The following is an 18688-nucleotide window of genomic DNA, read 5'->3' as shown; positions in this document are numbered from 1 at the left end:
GTTTGCTTGTGCAAGTCCACTTTTGACAAGGCTATGGCTTCTTACAGTCGAGGCTTGCAGCGTTCTCAGCCTCTGAAGGCTGCTCCTGCACCACCCATTCTCCCCCAAAATAAGTTACAAACCATTCTTTCAGAGTCAGACAAACCAGGTTACTGCTTGTGACTGAGAATCCTTGGTACCTACTGCTGGATGGACCTCAAAGACTTTTTCCCCCTTCCTGAATCAACCCAAACCTTTCTTTTCCTTTTGTTTGAAATCTGAGTGTTCTCCACAGCCAAAGTAGACTCCAGCAAGGATGGCTCCAGATTTATTCCCCCAGGAGGAAAACACTCAACTGAAGCAGAGCTGGTGCAAGGCCCAACTTAGAGCAGTGCTACAATACACTTCAGGCTAAGCAGCAAATCAATTCAACTACCACTGCTCAGCACGAAGGATTCTCCTTGCACCTGTTTGCAATGTGGGGAGAGTTCCTGACTTGGTATTTAGCCTTACTGCTGCACCCCCAAACAACACCAGGGGGGAGATGCAGCTTGTTGGGGGAAGCTGAGGGAATCCACCAGGAGCTCTGACACCAACAGAGCAGGCTGGGCTTTACACCAGGTTCAGGCAATTAAGACAAAGCTCAACATAAGTTTGTAAACTCAAAATAGTAATTGAAGAAGGGGCAGCAAGTGAGAGCTAGAGAGAATTAAAAACACCCCAAATCTGTGAAAAATTGGATTTCCCAGAGGTCAAGCAAGCTCCAAGCAGCTCAGTTGGTCTTACAAGTCCACTGGTTTTGCAGCTGGCAGCAGTTTCACTTGAGCTATTGGGTTCTTTGGAGAGCCTCTGTAACGCCCTCTGGCTTTTCCTGAAGCACTTCTTGCGATGGAGGATTTCCCTGGGGCAGCCTCTGGCCCATTTGCATGAGCCCTGCAAGTGGATTTCACCGGGTCCCGGTTGGTCAGGTCTTCCAGGACAGCCTTCGGAGGGGGAAGAGTCACTTTCTGCTCGCTGAGCCCAGCGGCCCTGCCGGCAGCATCAGCGCCGCCTGGTGGATGCAAGGGCCCGCACCACGGTTTGGATGGCAAACCCAGCCGCTGCTGAGATCCAGAGGCTTGGTCAGATGAACCGAGTGGCAAAGGCAGAGAGTCCTTGGAGGGCTTCTCTGTGCAGGAAGCCAGTGCAGAATCACAGCTCAAGGACTTGACCAGCGGCGAACCGACCTGGCCGGCTTTCAGCGGCCGAGAGCTTCCCTGCGGCCTGGTAGCCTCCAGTAAGGAGTTGATTCTTCTCACAGACTGCCTCACAGGGGTTCGTTGGAACTGGAGAGGGGGTTTGGTTTTGCTTGCAGAGCTTGGATCCTTCAGAGAAAGCTTGTTGAACCACTGGATGTGGTCAGAAACCTTCCCGTGGTCAGGGAGAGCTGACGTCCTGGGCTGAGCTTTCTCAGCCTGCGTGTGCTGGTCGCCTGCTTCGCTTTGTGACTGAGGCACCTGCAGAGCAGGGAGCTGTGCCACCACAGGACCTTTGGTGGCCTCCTCTGCCAGAGGACAGCAGTTTACCCTGCAGTTTTCAGCTGCTTGTGAGTGTGTTAATTCTGTTCCCTCTCTCCTTCCCAAGGAATGCGATTTGTTTAAGCTCTCTCTTGATGAGCTCTTCTCCCCAGTCAGCTTCTCTTCCCTGGCCAGTACTTGAGGCCCAGGAAGTTCTGTTGCACCTTTCCCAGCTGGTGCTGGGAGCTGCAGTTCAATTGCAAGAGAAGTTTTGAAGCTTCTTTTCTCCAAAGCTTTTACTTCATCTCCTCTTGCTTGCTGTGTATCACTAGCAGAAGTTTGACTGGCCTGGAGCAGTTTCTCTCTGGGTGCTGCAGATTCAGAAACTTTTTCAGCTGGTGATTCTTCCTCCTCTGAACTGAGCTTCCTGAGGCATGGCCTTGCACTTAATGTTTCACCTGCTCCACCTGAGAAGGAAGGCTTGGCAGCAGCTGTCAAGTTGTGAAGGCTGCCTGCAGATGCAGAGAAGGCTTCCTGCACTTTCAGCAGCGTTTCTGCAGCTGAATTACTTTCATCTTCATGAACCCAAAGCTCGAAGCTGTTCTCTTCCCTGGTTACAGTGCTGGCTTTAAACTCACCTGCAACAACTGGTGGCTTTCCAAACACCAAGCCAGGTTCTGATAAACCAGTGCCTGCTTTGGAGTGTCCTGGCAAAATCCCCTCATCATTCCTGCTCACCTCTTGAGCAGCTGTCACAGGAGGACTGCACCACGACATGCGGTGAGCTGGGCTGTGACATTTTGGGGCCAGCAAGTTCTCCTCTGACTTGCTCACATTCTTTGAGCCTGCAAAATAAGTAGCACAGTGTTTAAAACAAACCAGGCAACCAGAGCTTGTGGTTTTAAGTGGTCAAGACAGGCAAAACTCTCTTTAAACCCCCTAATTATCAAAGCAGCACTGAGTTGAGAGATGCAAACAAAAGGTTCCAATATGAAGGAGTGAAATCACAACTCCTCTTGCCTAACTGAAATAAAGAGAACCACCAAAATACACCAGAAAGCACAAACCTGTCCTCAAACCAATTTGCTTTCCCCAGGAGCCACTAACATTCAAGTTCACTTTTGCCCTACTGGCTGGAAGCACTTTTAATCAAATTGCTGCCAGGCTGTGCTGCCACCCAACCAGAGCTGGGCAGGCAACCACCTCATGAAGGACAAGTGCAGAGTCCTGCATCTGGGCAGCAATCACAGCAGGCACCAGGACAGACTAGGGCTCATCCTGCTGGGAAGCAGCTCCAGGGAGAAAGACCTTGGAGTGCTGGTGGGCAGCAAGCTCTGCATGGGACAGCAATGTGCCCTGGGGGCCAAGAGAGCCAATGGGATGCTGGGGGGCAGCAGGAAAAGTGTGGCCAGCAGGGCTGGGGAGGTTCTGCTCCCCCTCTGCTCTGCCCTGCTGAGGCCACAGCTGCAATCCTGTGCCCAGTGCTGGGCTCCCCAGGTCAAGAGAGACAGAGACCTGCTGGAGAGAGTCCAAGGGAGAGCCAGGAGGATGCTTAGGGCACTTGAGCATCTCCCCTGTGAAGAGAGACTGAGAGCCCTGGGGCTGTTTAGCCTGGAGAAGAGAAGGCTGAGAGGGATCTGATCAATGTCTATCAATATCCAAAGGCTGGGGGTCAGGATGAAGGTGCCAGGCTCTGTTTGCTGGTGCCCAGTGACAGCCCAAGGAACAACAGGGACAAGCTGGAACACAGGAGGCTCCACCTCAACAGGAGGAGACACTTCTGTATGGTAAGGGTGGCAGAGCCCTGGAGCAGGCTGCCCAGAGAGGTTGTGGAGTCTCCTTCTCTGGAGCCTTTCCAACCCCACCTGGATGTGCTCCTCTGCAGCCTGCCCTGGTTGATGCTGCTTTTGTCAGGGGATTGAACTCAGTGATCTCTGGAGGTCCCTACCAGCCCCTAGCATTCTGTGATTCTGTGCTCTCCTACCTTTATGCATCAAGGGTTTCTTTTGCTTTACACCAGGAAAAGTTTTCCTCATTTCTTTGTAGGTCCTTACCTTTCTTGGGGAATTTCTCACTGACACATGGGCTGAAGAAGACCTCTCCTGTGGCACACTCACTTCTGCTTTCCAAGCCTTGCTGACTTGCCAGTCGCCTTCCAATGTTTTCAGATCTGCTACCACCTGCACCTCCTGGTACAACATTCTGGGAAGGAACAAAAGCTCTTCATTACCTTCCCAGAAACTTCTAATTAGGAATCCCACCTACAGAGGAACCCCTAGGCAAAGGCTATGCAATCCAGCCACACAGCAGCCTTTCCTGGGCTCTATTTCATCTTCCCTTGGTTCTCTCTAGACCCAACCTGCATGCAGGTATGCTCTGAACAGAGTGATCCTGTGCACAGGCTCTGGAACAGCAGAGCTTGAGGAACTGTGACATCTTCTGGTCACAAGTGCAGTGGGTTAACCCAGCTGGCAGGTCAGCTCCCATCCAGTCAGTTGCTCACTTCCCAGCAGGATGAAAGTAAGGATTGGAGAGGCAAAAGGGAGGTGGTGAAGGGAATTAAAACACATACTACCAAATCTCCAAAGCCAGAAGTGACCCAGCAGCAGTCATTGATGAGCAGGCAATGCTCAGCCACACCTGAGGTGGCTACTGGGAAAAAAATAACCCCATCCCAGTTTTATTGGCAAGTCCAGTTCTGGGGGTCCCCAGCAGGAGAAGGACACAGTAGTTGGAGTGAGTCCAGAGTGGGGCCACAAGGAAGACCCAAGGGCTGGAGCAGCTCTGATCTGAGGACAGGATGAGGGAGCTGGGGGTGTGCAGCCTGGAGAAGACCCCAGGGGCACCTCAGAGCTGCCTGCCAGACCTGAAGGGATCCTGCAGGAAGGCTGCAGAGGGACTTTCCATCAGGGGGTCTAGAGACAGGCCAAGGGGGAATGGTTTGAAGCTGAGGCAGAGCAGGGTCAGACTGCAGCTGAGGAAGAAGTTGTTCAGCAGGAGGCTGCTGAGACTCTGGCCCAGGCTGCCCAGGGAGGCTGTGGCTGCCTCCTCCTGCCTGGGGGTGTTGAAGGCCAGACTGGATGAGGCCTTGAGCACCTGAGAGATGTCCCTGGGCATGGTGGGGAGGTTGGAGGAGATGTTCTGAGGTCCCTTCCAGCCTGAGCCATTCTGTGATTCTCTGGCATGTGGAATACTTCCCTTGGTCAGTTTGTCCGCTGTCCCCTCCCCAAAGCCTCTTGCCCCATCCCAGACAAGCTCAGCAGGAGCTGCTCCATTACTGCTCTGAACACAAGCCTGGGGGTTGTTGCACTGGAGGGCAGTGCCCAGCTCTCCAGGTGGCAGTGCCCAGCAGGCAGGGGGAGCAGCAGCAGGCTTACCATCTCTCTGCTGCTTTTACCCAGCCCGAACTTCAAGCGCAGCGACCTGCGAACCATCTCTTTGCGGCTGACCTTGGGAGAGAAGCAGCCTGTCTTGCCTGACTCAGCCCTGCAAGAGGGGACACAAACACCTCCTTAGCCTGGCAGGGCAAGGAAAGCAGCCCAACCTGCCCACAGGGCCATTTCCTCTGCTTTTGCTGCCCCTTTGCCCTTCTTGCCCGGCATTCTCAGCTGCTATACCAAACCTTGCTGTGTGTGGAGCTCTGTTTCGCCATGCTGCAAGAGCTGGGGGGGTTATAACAGCTATAAGAAGACTATTTGCCCAGGGATGGGGGAGAAAAAGAGGGGAAGCCAGCCCAGGGATGAATTTCAAGTTAAAATTGAAGATTAAAAGGAAAGAGAGACTTAACTTCAACTATTATTAACCATGAAAGGATTATTTTAGCTTGCAAGGTTGACTCTGAAAAGATTTCAGGTTAAAAATGAAGAACAAAAGGAAAAAGATGAGAGGTAAACTTAAAAGATGATTGTAAGAAGATTTTAAAGACAGATTGAGATTTTACAGATCATTATAGGTTGGACTCAGTGATCTCAAAGGTCTTTTCCAACCTGGTTAATTCTATTCAGAGGGCCCAGATCTACCTTCCCAGTTGATCTTTGCTTTCTGGGCCTTAAGCCAAGAGCTGTGAGTTACCTGTATAACTTCTTGCTTGCATGCCTCTTGCTTCTCCTGTTCCCTGTACCATACAAGTTGGTTTCACCACCAGTTGAAGGAGACAGCGAGGTTTGTGATGACTCAAGAGACACACAAGGGCTTCCTTCAAACTGAACTGCAGGAACAACACCACAAAAATCATATTTACATCAGCTTAAAATAGTGGCTTTCCCCCCTACATAAAGACTGAGGAGTTAACACAATAGAAAATAGGCTTTTAAACAGCACAGGTTGGTTTGCTTATTTCATAGAATCACAGAAGGCTTAAGATAGAAGGGAGCTCAGCTGCCCCAACCTCCCCACCGTGCCCAGGGACACCTCTCAGCTACACTCAGCTGCTCAAGGCCTCATCCAGCCTGGCCTTCAGCACCCCCAGGCAGGAGGCAGCCACAGCCTCCTTGGGCAGCCTGGGCCAGAGTCTCAGCAGCCTCCTGCTGAAGAACTTCTTCCTCAGCTCCAGTCTGACCCTGCTCTGCCTCAGCTTCAAACCATTCCCCCTTGGCCTGTCTCTAGACCCCCTGATGGGAAGTCCCTCTGCAGCCTTCCTGCAGGATCCCTTCAGCTACTGGAAGGCAGCTTTGAGGTCCCCCTGGAGCCTTCTCCAGGCTGCACAGCCCCAGGTCCCTCAGCCTGTGCTCACAGCAGCCTTCCAGGTGTTGGAAGGCAGCTCTAAGGTTCCCCCCTGGAGTCCTCCCTTCATGGAGTGCTGGCTGACATTACTTTGACTCACACTTTTACAGTGAAGTGATTGCCTGTAGCATGCAGAGACAGGGCTGGATTGCCATTAACTGCATGCTGCTGATCTCACTACCTCAATGAAGTTTCCACACTGCTTTCCTCAGCTAAGTCCCTCAAGGTTAGGAGCTTTATAGGAAAAATGATTCTGTCTTAAAATGATTTGCTGTGTGGTTTTACACAGAGCCAGAGCAGTCAAAGCACCAGTGAAAGAGCTGCTGATCTACTCAACTTTATCAAACAGATGCATGCCTACCTTCACAAAGAGCTCCTGCTTTAGTTGGCTGCTCCCCAGAAACAAGAATTTTAAGGGAAGTATGAAATGATTTAATAACCAAAGGGGAGACATGTTGTACAACTGAACTGGGGGGGAAGAAGTAACCTTTTGGCCAAGCAGAACAAAGACCTTTCTAGGTTGGCTAACTTCAGCTGGCCACACATTAAAGAACCAAGCAAGACTGCAATAGGATCTGCAGAGGAGCCTGAGAGTTGGGAGCACTCTGGTAGCATGCAGAGGGATTAAAGCACTGTCAGAAGTAAAAACTTGTTCTAGAGAGTTCTTAGATTGTTTAGCATCTAAAAACCAAGAGGCAATTAGATTAAAGAGAAAGCATTTCTAATAGCTACAATTGCATTCCACTGAGCTAAGGCTCTGGTGAGGCTCCACAGGCCTGCAGGGACAGGACAAGGGACAATGGCTTCAAAGTAGAGCAGAGCATGGGGTGTTAGGAACAAGTTCTGCACCAGGCTACTGGAACACTGCAACAGGTTGCCCAGGGAGGTGGTTGAGGCTCCATCCCTGGGGATATTCAAGGTGAGGCTGGACAGGGCTCTGAGCAACCTGATCTAGTGGAGGATGTCCCTGCTGAGTGCAGAGGGGGTTGGACTGGATGACTTTTGGAGGTACCTTCCAAGCCAGAGCATTCTGTGATTCTAAGGCTAGCTAGTTAAGGATTTAGGAGACAGCAGCAGGATACAGCTCTCAGAAGGTTGGAAGCACAGGCCAAGACAGGAACACAGCTATAACACTGGTGATAGAGAAGGACTGAAAAGGTGAAAGGACAGCAGGGCTGCAGATCTGAAAGAGCAAGGGAACAGGAGAGGAGAAACAGCTTTCCTTCTGCTCAGTGCATGTAGTATGACATTCAGTGATGATGACAGACTAGTCTGTCAGAGCAACACCATCAAGTGAAGGTTACCAGTGACTGCCTAACAAGAACAGAAGCCTGGATGTTTAAACTGAAAGCCATAAACAAGCATTCCACAGAAAACATCAGGTTGAAAGAGACCTCCAAGCTCATCCAGTTCAACCTTCAATCCAGCACTGCAGGGTCAACACTAAACCATGTCCTTAGGCACCAGAGGCTGCTTGAACACCCCCATGGATGGTGACTCCAGCACTGCCCTGGGCAGACCATTCCAATGTTTGAAATCCCCTCCAGAGAAGAAATGCTTCCCAATATCTAGCCTGAACCTCCCCTGGTGCAGCTTGGAACCATCTCCTCTGCTCCTGTCACTTATCACCAAGGAGAAGAGGCTGGGCCCTCCTTGCTCAAGCAGTAAGGGGACAGAGAAATGAAGGCACTGTACCTGATGCTGGTGTTGAACTGATGTTAAAAATGCTGCTTGGTAACAACTCAAAAGCAAAAGTGTGCTTAAAAGATCTTCTCTTCTTGCTGGACAAGCCCTGGGAGCAATCAGTTGGAAGCTTACGCTTGGTGCTTGGAGTAAGGACCACAGGAGTCACCGAGGGAAGGACTGGAATTGAGAGAGCAGAATCTGCAGTGACAGCTTCAAAGGGGGAGAGGTCACAAAAACAGAGTTGTTTTGTTTGCCTTTTCTTAAGCTCTGAAAGAAAAAGGGTTGTGAAAGCTCAGAGACAATGCATGCATCCTAAGCAGGCAGGGAGAGCTTAGAGGCTGGGGGGTTATTTGGTTAGTTCTTTGCAAGCTGGAGAACCAGAACAGAAAATCCATGACTAGGGTGGGGAAGAAGTGTAGTCATCCTCTGTAAGCTTAAGAAACAGCCAGAGAGAAAGGATTCCAGTCCTGGCAAACTCATTGCCAAGGTGACAGACCGCTGCAGCACTGCACCAAAGCCTTAGTGTGCATTAGGTGAGAAGCTCAAGCTCAGCTGTGCCATCCTAGCAGCACTGCTGCAGGCACAGAGCTGCTCTGGGCACCAGAGCAACTGCAGGGTCCTCAATAGCTCTGTATCTACATTCACAGCTGCAAGCAGATTGGATTACTCCTGGGAAGTTTTTAGGGCTTAGAATGTAGCTGGCAAATCCTGAAGATACTGCCTGGGCTTTACTGAGTACAAACAGACCAATACCTACCCCTTCTGTCTGGCTGAGGTGTAGTGGAGGGGGTTCTGTTAGGTTTAATTTTATGCAATGCTCCACTAACAAAATCTGAAATGCAAGACACACCAAGCAGTCAAAGTCAAGATGAGGTTTGTCTTGCTCTGTTTGCAACTCCAACTTGTATTAAAGCAACCAAACCAACCTCTGTTCAGCAAGTTGTGCTCCTCACCACCACTTCTGGGGCTTTCACAGCACCTGGGGAGTTCTTTGCCTGAACAATTAGGTTTTTAATGTTTCCTTTAGAAAATTCATAGATCTGGAGAATGCTTTAGGTTGGAAGGGAGCTTGAAGATCATCCAGTTCCAACACCCCTTTCACTAGCTCAGGTTGCTCAAGGCCTCTTCCAGCCTGCCCTTGAACACCTCCAGGGAGGGGACAGCCACAGCCTCCCTGGGCAACTGTGCCAGCATCTCAGCAACCTCACTGTTAATAACTGCTTCCTCATCTTCAGTCCAAACCTGCCCTCCTCAAGCTTCAATCCAGTCCTCCTCATCCTGTCATTACAAGCCCATGTAAGAAGTCCCTCCCCATCTTTCTGGTAGCCACCTTCAGGTAGTGGAAGGCTGCTATTAGGTCTCCCCAGAACCTTCTCTTCTCTAGGCTGAACAGCTCCAACTCTCACAGCCTGTCCTCATAAGGGATGTTCCCCAGCTCTCTGATCATCTTTGTGGCCTCCTCTCGATCCCTTCCAGGAGTTCTGTGTCCCTCTTATGCTGGGGGCATCAGAACTGGTTGCAGTGCTTCAAGAGGGGTCTCAGCAGAGCAGAGAGGCAGAATCACCTCCCTGTCCTGCTGCTGTCACTGCTTTCCATGCAGCCCAGCACACAGCTGCCTTCTGAGCTCCAAGCGATTGTGCTCCTGTGAGACCCCAACACAAATACTATGTCCAATTCTGCTGTCCCCAGCAGGAGAAGGACACAGAGCTGCTGGAGAGAGTCCAGAGAAGGGCCACAAAGATGCTCCAAGGGCTGGAGCAGCTCTGCTGTGAGCACAGGCTGAGGGAGCTGGGGCTGTGCAGCCTGCAGAGGAGAAGGCTCCAGGGGGACCTCAGAGCTGCCTGCCAGGACCTGAAGGCATCCTGCAGGAAGGCTGCAGAGGGACTTTCCATCAGGGGGTCTAGAGACAGGCCCAGGGGGAATGGTTTGAAGCTGAGGCAGAGCAGGGTCAGAGTGGAGCTGAGGAAGAAGTTCTTCAGCAGGAGGCTGCTGAGACTCTGGCACAGGCTGCCCAAGGAGGCTGTGGCTGCCTCCTGCCTGGGGGTGTTGAAGGCCAGGCTGGATGAGGCCTTGAGCAGCTGAGTGTAGCTGAGAGGTGTCCCTGGGCATGGTGGGGAGGTTGGGGCAGCTGAGCTCTGAGCTCCCTTCCAACCTGAGCCATTCTAGGATTCTAAACTATGACAGAGCACAATACACTTGAACCCACAAATGCCTCTAATTCAAAACACACACAGTTTATCTCTCTGCCTTCTCATGCAAGATTATAAGTGTCCAAATTAATTTCAAAAGCAGCAAAAAAGCAGTTAAAGATCTTTATATGTTCTGCAGCGGGATCTGAAGTTGACTCAACAAAAATCCAGCTTCCCAAAAGCTGCAGACAAGCAAAAGAGCTTCTTTGGTAGACAATAAAGACACTACAATAAACCCAGAGTGCAGGTAGAATAGAATCCTAGAATTGTTAGAGTTGGGAGGGACCCCAAGGGTCATCTAGTTCCAACTTCCAACCCCCCTGCCACTGGCAGGGACACCTCACACCACAAACTGCTGTGGCTTGCTGCAGTCTTAGAGATGATGCAAGTGAAGCCCAACAACTTCCCCATTCTGGATGTAAAAGCAGCAAGTGCTCAGGATCAGCACTCCTGAAGCCTCCAAATAATTCTCCTTTAGCTGTCACAACTTTCACCCCACAGACCTACCTCCAACACTCCTGTGCCTCCTCTTCTTACAGTCACTGGGAGATTCATTCTCACTGTCTTCATGGCCCCACAGGGAGGGAGTAGATTGAGAAGCATCAACACCTAACATTGCAGGGATCTTCTCCAAGATGAAGTCTGGCACTTGTCCTAAATCAGTTGATTTTAGAAGTTACAAAGAACAGCTGCATCATGCAGGTTTGCACAGCAAGAGGTTTCTGCCAGCTGTTGATCACCTTACCAATCTCTGCTGCATGCTCAATGAGTGTCTGCACCACAGCTGCTTGCAAGCGAACCTTTCGTTCTGTCCCCGCTGACATCTTCTCACTCTCAGTGCAGTGCAAGAGGTTGGGAGCAAAAATCACTGCCAGGTTACTGCTGTCCATTCTGTTTTCCTTGGATCTTAACAAGAGAAGGGTTGTGGGGTTTTTTTTTAATGTCTACATATATAAATGATAAGGATGCAGGCAGTGGAGAAAGAAACCAAAGGAGGAATGACTCAGCTGGGTGCTCACAAAGCAAGGTCAGGTGCACACAGGAGGGTTGGTGCAAGCCAGGGGATACAGATCTCAGTCAGTTTTGAGGAATACAAATGACCAGGTTAAATCACCATAGTCAGACACCCCTTTTGCTTTTTAGAAGAATACAGCTGTGAAAGAATGGAGCAAAGTCAGATCTCTGGCAAAACAGAAAACACCTTGGGTTTCTGCAGGAATAGGCCACCAGAGAGAACTGCAGCTAAGAAGGTTTAAAGTCACAAACCAGCCACAAAGTTACCTTGCCAGGCTGGGCAGAGTCCAAGGGCAGGAGATTGAACACATCTAAGTGCCAGGTTCTACACATTGGCCACAACAACCCCAGGCAGCGCTACAGGCTGGGGTCAGGGTGGCTGGAGAGCAGCCAGGCACAAAGGGACCTGGGGGTGCTGGTCGATGGTAGGCTGAACATGAGCCTGCAGTGTGCCCAGGTGGCCAAGAAGGCCAAGGGCATCCTGGCCTGCATCAGGAACAGTGTGGCCAGCAGGAGCAGGGAAGTCATTCTGCCCAGCACTGGTTAGGCCACACCTGGAGTCCTGTGTCCAGTTCTGGGCTCCTCAGGTTAGGAAAAAGGTTGATCTGCTGGAAGGTGTCCAGAGAAGGGCAACAAAGCTGGGGAGGGGTCTGGAGCACAGCCCTGTGAGGAGAGGCTGAGGGAGCTGGGGTTGCTTAGCCTGGAGAAGAGGAGGCTCAGGGGAGACCTTCTTGCTGTCTACAACTCCCTGAAGGGAGGTTGTAGCCAGGTGGGGGTTGGTCTCTTCTCCCAGGCAGCCAGCATCAGAACAAGAGGACACAGTCTCAAGCTGTGCCAGGGGAGGTTTAGGCTGGAGGTGAGGAAGAAATTCTTCCCAGCAAGAGAGATTGGCCATTGGGATGTGCTGCCCAGGGAGGTGGTGGAGTCCCCAGCCCTGGAGGTGTTTAAAAAGAGCCTGGGTGAGGCACTCAGTGCCATGGTTTAGTTGATTAGATGGTGTTGGGTGATAGGTTGGACTTGATGATCTCTGAGGTCTTTTCCAACCTGGTTAATTCTATCCTATTGTACAGCAGTTGCCTGAAAAGTGAAGGCATTCAAGGAATTGAGAGCTGTTGCCAAGCTGTCCTTACACTGACCTTAGGGACACTGTCCTCAGGAAGTTGAAAAAGTATCTCAAAGCATCAATGGTCCTGTCTGCCATCAGACAGGACAGCAGCACAGTGGCAGCTCTCTTCTCATTTCCCAGCTGCTGGGCTTTGAAAAGGCCTTCCTGCAGGTGGGGTGGAAGGATGGGCTCTGGGAGCTCTCTGAAGAACTGTTTAAGAAGCCCTGCAACATCACATGGCAGTGCAGCTGACAGGCAGTTTTCACCTTGATCCAGTTTACTCTGAAATCATTCAGAAGAAACATGATTGGAAAGGCTTTAAGATACCATCAGAGCCCTAAGTTAGGCATCAACAGCAGAACAGGGTCACATCACGCTCAGTTTCAGCTCTGTCATGACCTATCAAACTCTAGCACCCACAGCAGATGCAATGCTGCAGTCATTTAGAGGTTTCCCATGCCTGTATCCTGTTGGGAGAACACAGCTAAACAACATGCAGGGGGAGCAATAGCCAACAAGTTTGTTCAGCCACAAGCACATCCTCACCACCTGGGGAGCTGAAAAACCTCCCAGAAAGCAAAAAGCAAAGGCAAAGTTCACCAGGTTCTGGTCTAAATCTCCTCTCATTCATCATCATAAATCACCATAAGGAGCAAGTTCAGAAGAGGGCCAAAAAGGTGATCCAGGGGCTAGAACACCTCTGCTGTGAGGACAGGCTGAGGGAGCTGGGGTTACAATCATAGAACTGTCAGGGTTGGAAGGGATCTCAAGGATCATCCAGTTCCAAACCCCCTGCCATGGACAGGGACACCTCACACTGCAGCAGGTTGCTCAGAGTCCCATGGTTCAGTCTGGAGAAGGCTCCAGGGGAACCTCAGAGCTACCTGCCAGGAGCTGAAGAGATCCTGCAGGAAGGCTGCAGAGGGACTTTCCATCAGGGTGTCCAGAGAGAGGCCAAGGGGGAATGGTTTGAAGCTGAGGCAGAGCAGGGTCAGACTGCAGCTGAGGAAGAAGTTCTTCAGCAGGAGGCTGCTGAGACTCTGGCACAGGCTGCCCAGGGAGGCTGTGGCTGCCTCCTGCCTGGGGGTGCTGAAGGCCAGGCTGGATGAGGCCTTGAGCAGCTGAGTGGAGCTGAGAGGCGTCCCTGGGCATGGAGGGGAGGTTGGGGCAGCTGAGCTCTGAGCTCCCTTCCAGCCTGAGCCATTCTATGATTTTAATTTCTGAAGCAGGCAATGTTATCAGTCTGCTTCCACTCTTAAAACCCAAGTGTGACTGAAAAGCCTCCAAAAGCTAAGCCAAGCAGATTCAGACCCAAGCCAAAGTATTTAGTGAGTACCTTTAGAGCCTTCAAGCGAAGCAGAGACCCAGACTTCCTGAAGAGCCCCTCGGTGTGAACATGTTCTTCCAGGTATTCACAGGTATCAACAAGAAAGCTGAGAAGGGAACAGTAGCACACTTCTGACCCTCAGAATAAACCTGGGAGGTTATCCCAGGAAAACTGTTTCCTAGCTAAAGCTTTATTCAGAGGAGTTCCCCCCAGTGACAAGAGGAGTAAGGAAATACAACTGAAGGGGAGCTGTGGCTCCAAATCCCCCATCTAAACTTCTGCCTCCCTACTTCCCCAACTGAAACTGCTCTGATGTGCCCCAGAAGCTTTAGCAGGCCTGGAATAAGTATCCTGTTCCTCTGACAAGAGTTCAGAGAGCAGAGTAAGCACAAATCTAAACACAGAGTGTTCACTTACCTGGGGACATAACCATACTCTGGCACCAGTGATTGTGGCAAGGCATGGAAGCAAACTCCAAAGATCTTACCCTAAAATGCAAAAGTCAATGAATGTTATTCCAAAGCTGATAGCATTACCAACTGCAAAGTAGCCACAAAGCACACACAGAAGGGTGGTTAAGACAAAAGAAAGGCTTTCAGATAAGGCAGATAAGAGGCATTGCCATCTCCAGGTACCTGAGCCTATGCAGATTGTGGCTAGAGGGAACACCCTGGATTACTGCCAAAGGACACAAAGGGTTTCTGCAGCATGCTTTGGGGGTTGGAGAAGATGATCTCTAAGAGCCCTTCCAGCCTCTGCTATGGAGATAGATTGAGAGAGTTGGGGTTGTTCAGTCTGGAGGGGAAAAGGCTCCAAGGAGACCTTCTAGTGGCCTTCCAGTATCTGAAGGGGGCTACAGGAAAGCTGTGGAGCGACTTCTGAGGGTGTCAGGGAGTGAAAGGACTGGGGGGGGGATGGAGCAAAACTAGAAGTGGGGAGATTCAGATTGGCTGTGAGGAAGAAGTTGTTCCCCATGAGGGTGGTGAGAGCCTGGCACAGGTTGCCCAGGGAGGTGGTGGAAGCCTCATCTCTGGAGGTGTTTGCTGCCAGGCTGGAGGTGGCTGTGAGCAACCTGCTGCAGTGTGAGGTGTCCCTGCCCATGGCAGGGGGGTTGGAACTGGCTGAGCCTTGAGGTCCCTTCCAGCCCTCCCAAGCCACTCCATGCTTTTCACTCTTTATTTGACAAAGAGTCACTTTCATAAGATCCCCAAGTCAGACATCCAGACTGGTTTGGAGTTTCACCTTTGGAATCTTACCTCTTCAAATGGACTGAGTCTTATTTTTCTTAGAAAGCAAAGCACAACAGTGATGAAATAGCTTTTGGTTAAGTTTCCCCCCCTTTCCCCCCCCATCATCTGAGGCACTGAGGAGGATTAAACTCAACAGAAGAGTCTGGAAAGCTGTTCAGAACTTTCACACTTAGCTTTCTCATCCGAAAAGTTGGAACTCTGTTGCCTTACAGGAAGGCCTCAGAGTATCTGTTACACAGAACAAAGCAAACTCTTCAGTCATTACCACTGATGCTTACCTGCAGAGGGGTTTTTAAATGCTTATCTGAGGTTACTGCAGAGTTGTCTCAGCTATAACCCCCCCACATTTCATCATAGCCACTTGTGCTTGTCATTTCACATCTCTTTTCTAGTCACAGAACACATGAGCCAGCTCCTGCCCCAGCCCAAAGAGGACTGGGATCATGCTCAGCTCATTATCAGATGCAAACATTTGGTCATTTAGAGATGAAATTCAAAGTGCTGCCCACGATGGGGAAATAGTTAATCAATAACTAACTCATATCTGTCCCACAGAAAACCAGCACAAGATAAAGAGAGAGAAGCAACACATTTGCCACTGTGTTCCAGGTTGCTTCTCAGAGTGCAAAAAGAAAGTTAACACCAAGATGCAGAGTGCTTGTGGCTTTGGTCAGGACTTGAGAGGGGGTCCATGCTTTGGAAATTAAGAGTCCACTTCATCAGTGTTCTGCAGATTACTTCACTGTTGTTAGCAGCTGACAGCCATTATGATACCTCAGGGTTAAATAAGAATCCTGAGACAGAAAAGTCACTTTTTCCTCTCAAGGCATTCAAAGGAGGTATTTAACAGGACAGATTCCATTCCTCTGAGCACAGGCAAGTCACAGCCAGATCTGTCTGCATCAGAACACCCCCAAGACATGTCTTAGTACTGGGAGATAATGTCCTTCAAACCAAAAATCTAAGGAACTAAGTAAAAGCAAAGGCATAAAGCTTTTAGAAAGTGCAACAGAGCCCTGCACTCCGAGAGATGAAAGAACTAAGATTGCAGAAAGCCAATGACATCCTGGGCTGCAGGAAGAGAAGCAGAGCCAGCAGGGCCAGGGAGGGGATTCTGCCCCTCTGCTCCACTCTGCTGAGACCACAGCTGCAGCTCTGTGCCCAGTTCTGGAGCCCCTAGGACAGGAGGTGCTGGAAGGTGTCCAGAGAAGGGCCACAAGGATGAGCAGAGGGCTGGAGATGCTCTGCTGCGAGGACAGACTGAGGGAGTTGGGGTTGTGCAGGCTGGAGAGGAGAAGGCTCCCAGGAGACCTAATTGTGGCCTTCCAGTATTTGAAGCAGGCTACAGGAAACCTGGGGAGGGACTTCTGAGCATGTCTGGGGGGAATGGAGCAAAACTAGAAGCAGAGAGACTGAGATTGGATGCTAGGAAGAAGTTGTTCCCCATGAGGGTGGTGAGAGCCTGGCACAGGCTGCCCAGGGAGGTGGTGGATGCCTCATACCTGAAGGTTTTTGCAGCCAGGCTGGATGTGGCTGTGGGCAACACGATTTAGTGTGAGGTGTCCCTGCCCATGGCAGGGGGGTTGGAACGGGCTGATCCTTGAAGTCCCTTCCAGCCCTAACCATTCTATGATTTGAATTCCATAGTGAGAGACATTAAGCACAAGGAAGAGTAAAAACCTCTTGTAGAGAGCAGACACGCTTGCACGTTCGAGAGGCTATCGACTACACCAACAAAGAGGAAGGGAGCGCGGCCACCATCTGCGCTGCCTTGCAACACTCGGGTCCGCAGGGGGCGGCGGCAACGCAGCACCACGGAGCCACCACCTCACCAAATCACAGCGCGGCTTATCTACCCACACGCTCGTCTGGAGGACTTGCTTAAGGACACAAAGGACGCCAAAACGATTCTCCCCGCTTGCGGGGATTAAAAGGTTTCCCTGCGGCAGGAGCTGATGCCCTGGCAGGAGCAACAGAGCTGCGGCAGCGTCACGAAGCCGAAGGGCAGCTCCCAGCCCCGGGTGAAACTCACAGCACACAGAACATTAGAGGCTGGAAGGGACCTCCAGAGACCATCTAGTCCAACCCCCCTGCCAGGGCAGGGTGCACAGGAAGGCATCCAGGTGGGGTTGGAAAGCCTCCAGAGCAGGAGACTCCACAACCTCTCTGGGCAGCCTGCTCCAGGGCTCTGCCACCCTCACCGTCAGGAAGTTTCTCCTCATATTGAGCTGAAATCGCCTATGTTCCAGTTTGTATCCATTGGTCCTTAGCCTATTCCTGTGCATCACCAGAAAGAGCTTGGCCCCCTCCGCTTGACCCCCAGCCCTCAGCTATTGCCAGGCATTGATCAGATCCCTCTCAGCCTTCTCTTCTCCAGACTAAACAGCCTCGGGGCTCTCAGTCTCTCTTCACAGGGGAGATGCTCAAGTGCCCTAAGCATCCTCCTGGCTCTCCCTTGGCCTCTCCCCAGCAGGTCTCTGTCTCTCTGGACCTGGGGAGCCCAGAACTGGACAGAGGATTGCAGCTGTGGCCTCAGCAGGGCAGAGCAGAGGGGGAGCAGAACCTCCCTCGAGCTCGAACCTCCGCGCTCTGCCCCCACGCCGCGGCAGAGCGCCAGGGAGTTGGTGCCCTCCCTGAGAGGGCAGCATTAACAGCCTCACTTACCTCCGTAGCCGCGGCTACCGGCTGCTTGGGCCCCGCCAGGCAGCTCCCGCTCTTCACCTTAATTCCGTAGGAGGCGCGGAGTTCCTCCAGCACCGCCAGCCGCACCAGCTTTCCCCTCTGCTCCGCCATCCCAGCACCCCCCTACGCCTCCCACCCTTCTCTCCCCAACCGTCTCACACCCTGCTCGGTGCCATCGCGACACCCCCGCTAATGCCAGGCCGAACCCAGCCCCCGTCCGCTCCCGCGCCGCCGGTAACCGCCTGGCTCAAATCCAGCGCTCGCACCTCTGATTGGTCCGCTTGCCGTTCGAAATCAGGCCCCCGCCGCCCAACGGCCAGCTCGGGGCTGCCCTAACGGCGCCTGATTCCTGTGCCGCGTCTCAGCCGCCCAGGGCCCTGCGCGCTGCCTTCAGGCGATCGCTGTAGCTACCCAAAGGCCCTCGCGCTGGGGGGGCGCCGCGGGGGGATGCGGAGGGGCGAGCCGGGGCCGGCGTCTCCCGGCAGCTGCTGGCGGCTCGGTGGCGTCGCGGCGCTGCTGAGCGTTGCTAAGGAGCTGTCCCTTCTCCGGGCAGCGGGAGGCCAGCGAGCCAGCAGCCGGGACAGAGCGGCGAGAGGGGAGGGTCCTCCCCCGCTGGACCCAACACATTTCCCTCCCCTCGCCCCCGGCGCGTCCCGGGCTTTGGGGCTGCCCCGGTTGGTTGTTTACTCGAGACTCAGTGTTTCTTGGGAAATAAATTCCAGTTTAAGAGCAAACTGCTGCCGTGTGGCGAATAAACCGAATTCTTCGCGGGGCAATTAAGAGACGGAGCCAGCCCCGCTTGTTTGTGGGGGCGGTGGAAAGAGAGGGGCGCGGAACGCAGTCACTGGTCTTCCTCCTGCCATTACCTTCGGGCAGAGCCAGACAAAACTGATTCATCGTGTTCCGGGGACAAAGCCACCATTCACTCCAAATTCCCTGAGCAGTTAAACCATTCACACCAGCTTGCTTTGTACTTCCTAAGTCGGGGGTTGCTCACCTGTTCCAGACTCATACACTCCTTGCAGGAGGCTCATTTGGGGGTCTTAGTGTTTTGTTTTGGGGGTGTGTGTGTTTGTTGTTTGTTTGGGTTTTTTCACTGCTTTGCTACAGGAAGAACTGCCTTTTTTTTTTTTTTTTTTAACATTCCATTTTTAAAAGCTTCTATTCCAGTGATAACTCTGAAGTACTCTCTAGAGCCAGGTATCCTGGAATGGCTCAGGTTGGAACTTCCAGCCTCC

At 51.9% G+C, this 18688-nt stretch overlaps 1 protein-coding gene across 1 annotated transcript; it reads right to left on the bottom strand.

Annotated features, from left to right (window-relative positions):
- Positions 1–761: 761 nt before the first annotated feature.
- On the bottom strand, positions 762–17561 carry ARHGAP11A (Rho GTPase activating protein 11A). Its single transcript, XM_054162124.1, has 12 exons — positions 17421–17561; positions 13936–14006; positions 13528–13624; positions 12223–12473; positions 10818–10978; positions 10580–10726; positions 8641–8715; positions 7893–8060; positions 5547–5682; positions 4853–4961; positions 3530–3677; positions 762–2320 (listed from the first exon to the last, which is right to left on the bottom strand). The coding sequence occupies exons 1-12, from the start codon at positions 17559–17561 to the stop codon at positions 762–764; spliced, it is 3063 nt and encodes a 1020-aa protein (XP_054018099.1).
- Between the last annotated feature and the right edge of the window lie 1127 nt (positions 17562–18688).

Source organism: Dryobates pubescens, chromosome 5 (assembly GCF_014839835.1).
Source record: "Dryobates pubescens isolate bDryPub1 chromosome 5, bDryPub1.pri, whole genome shotgun sequence".
NCBI classification, from domain to species: domain Eukaryota; kingdom Metazoa; phylum Chordata; class Aves; order Piciformes; family Picidae; genus Dryobates; species Dryobates pubescens.
This window is presented reverse-complemented; position numbering and strand designations above follow the sequence as displayed.

Bases quoted from the DNA above. Each gene is read 5' to 3' on its own strand.
- ARHGAP11A (XM_054162124.1), bottom strand. From the start codon at position 17,561: ATGGCGGAGCAGAGGGGAAAGCTGGTGCGGCTGGCGGTGCTGGAGGAA. The intron at 10,727-10,817 runs GTAAGGTGATCA...CAACTGATTTAG, and splicing joins TGAGCATGCAGCAGAGATTG to GACAAGTGCCAGACTTCATC. The intron at 4,962-5,546 runs GTAACTCACAGC...CCCCTCTTGCAG, and splicing joins GCAAGCAAGAAGTTATACAG to GGCTGAGTCAGGCAAGACAG.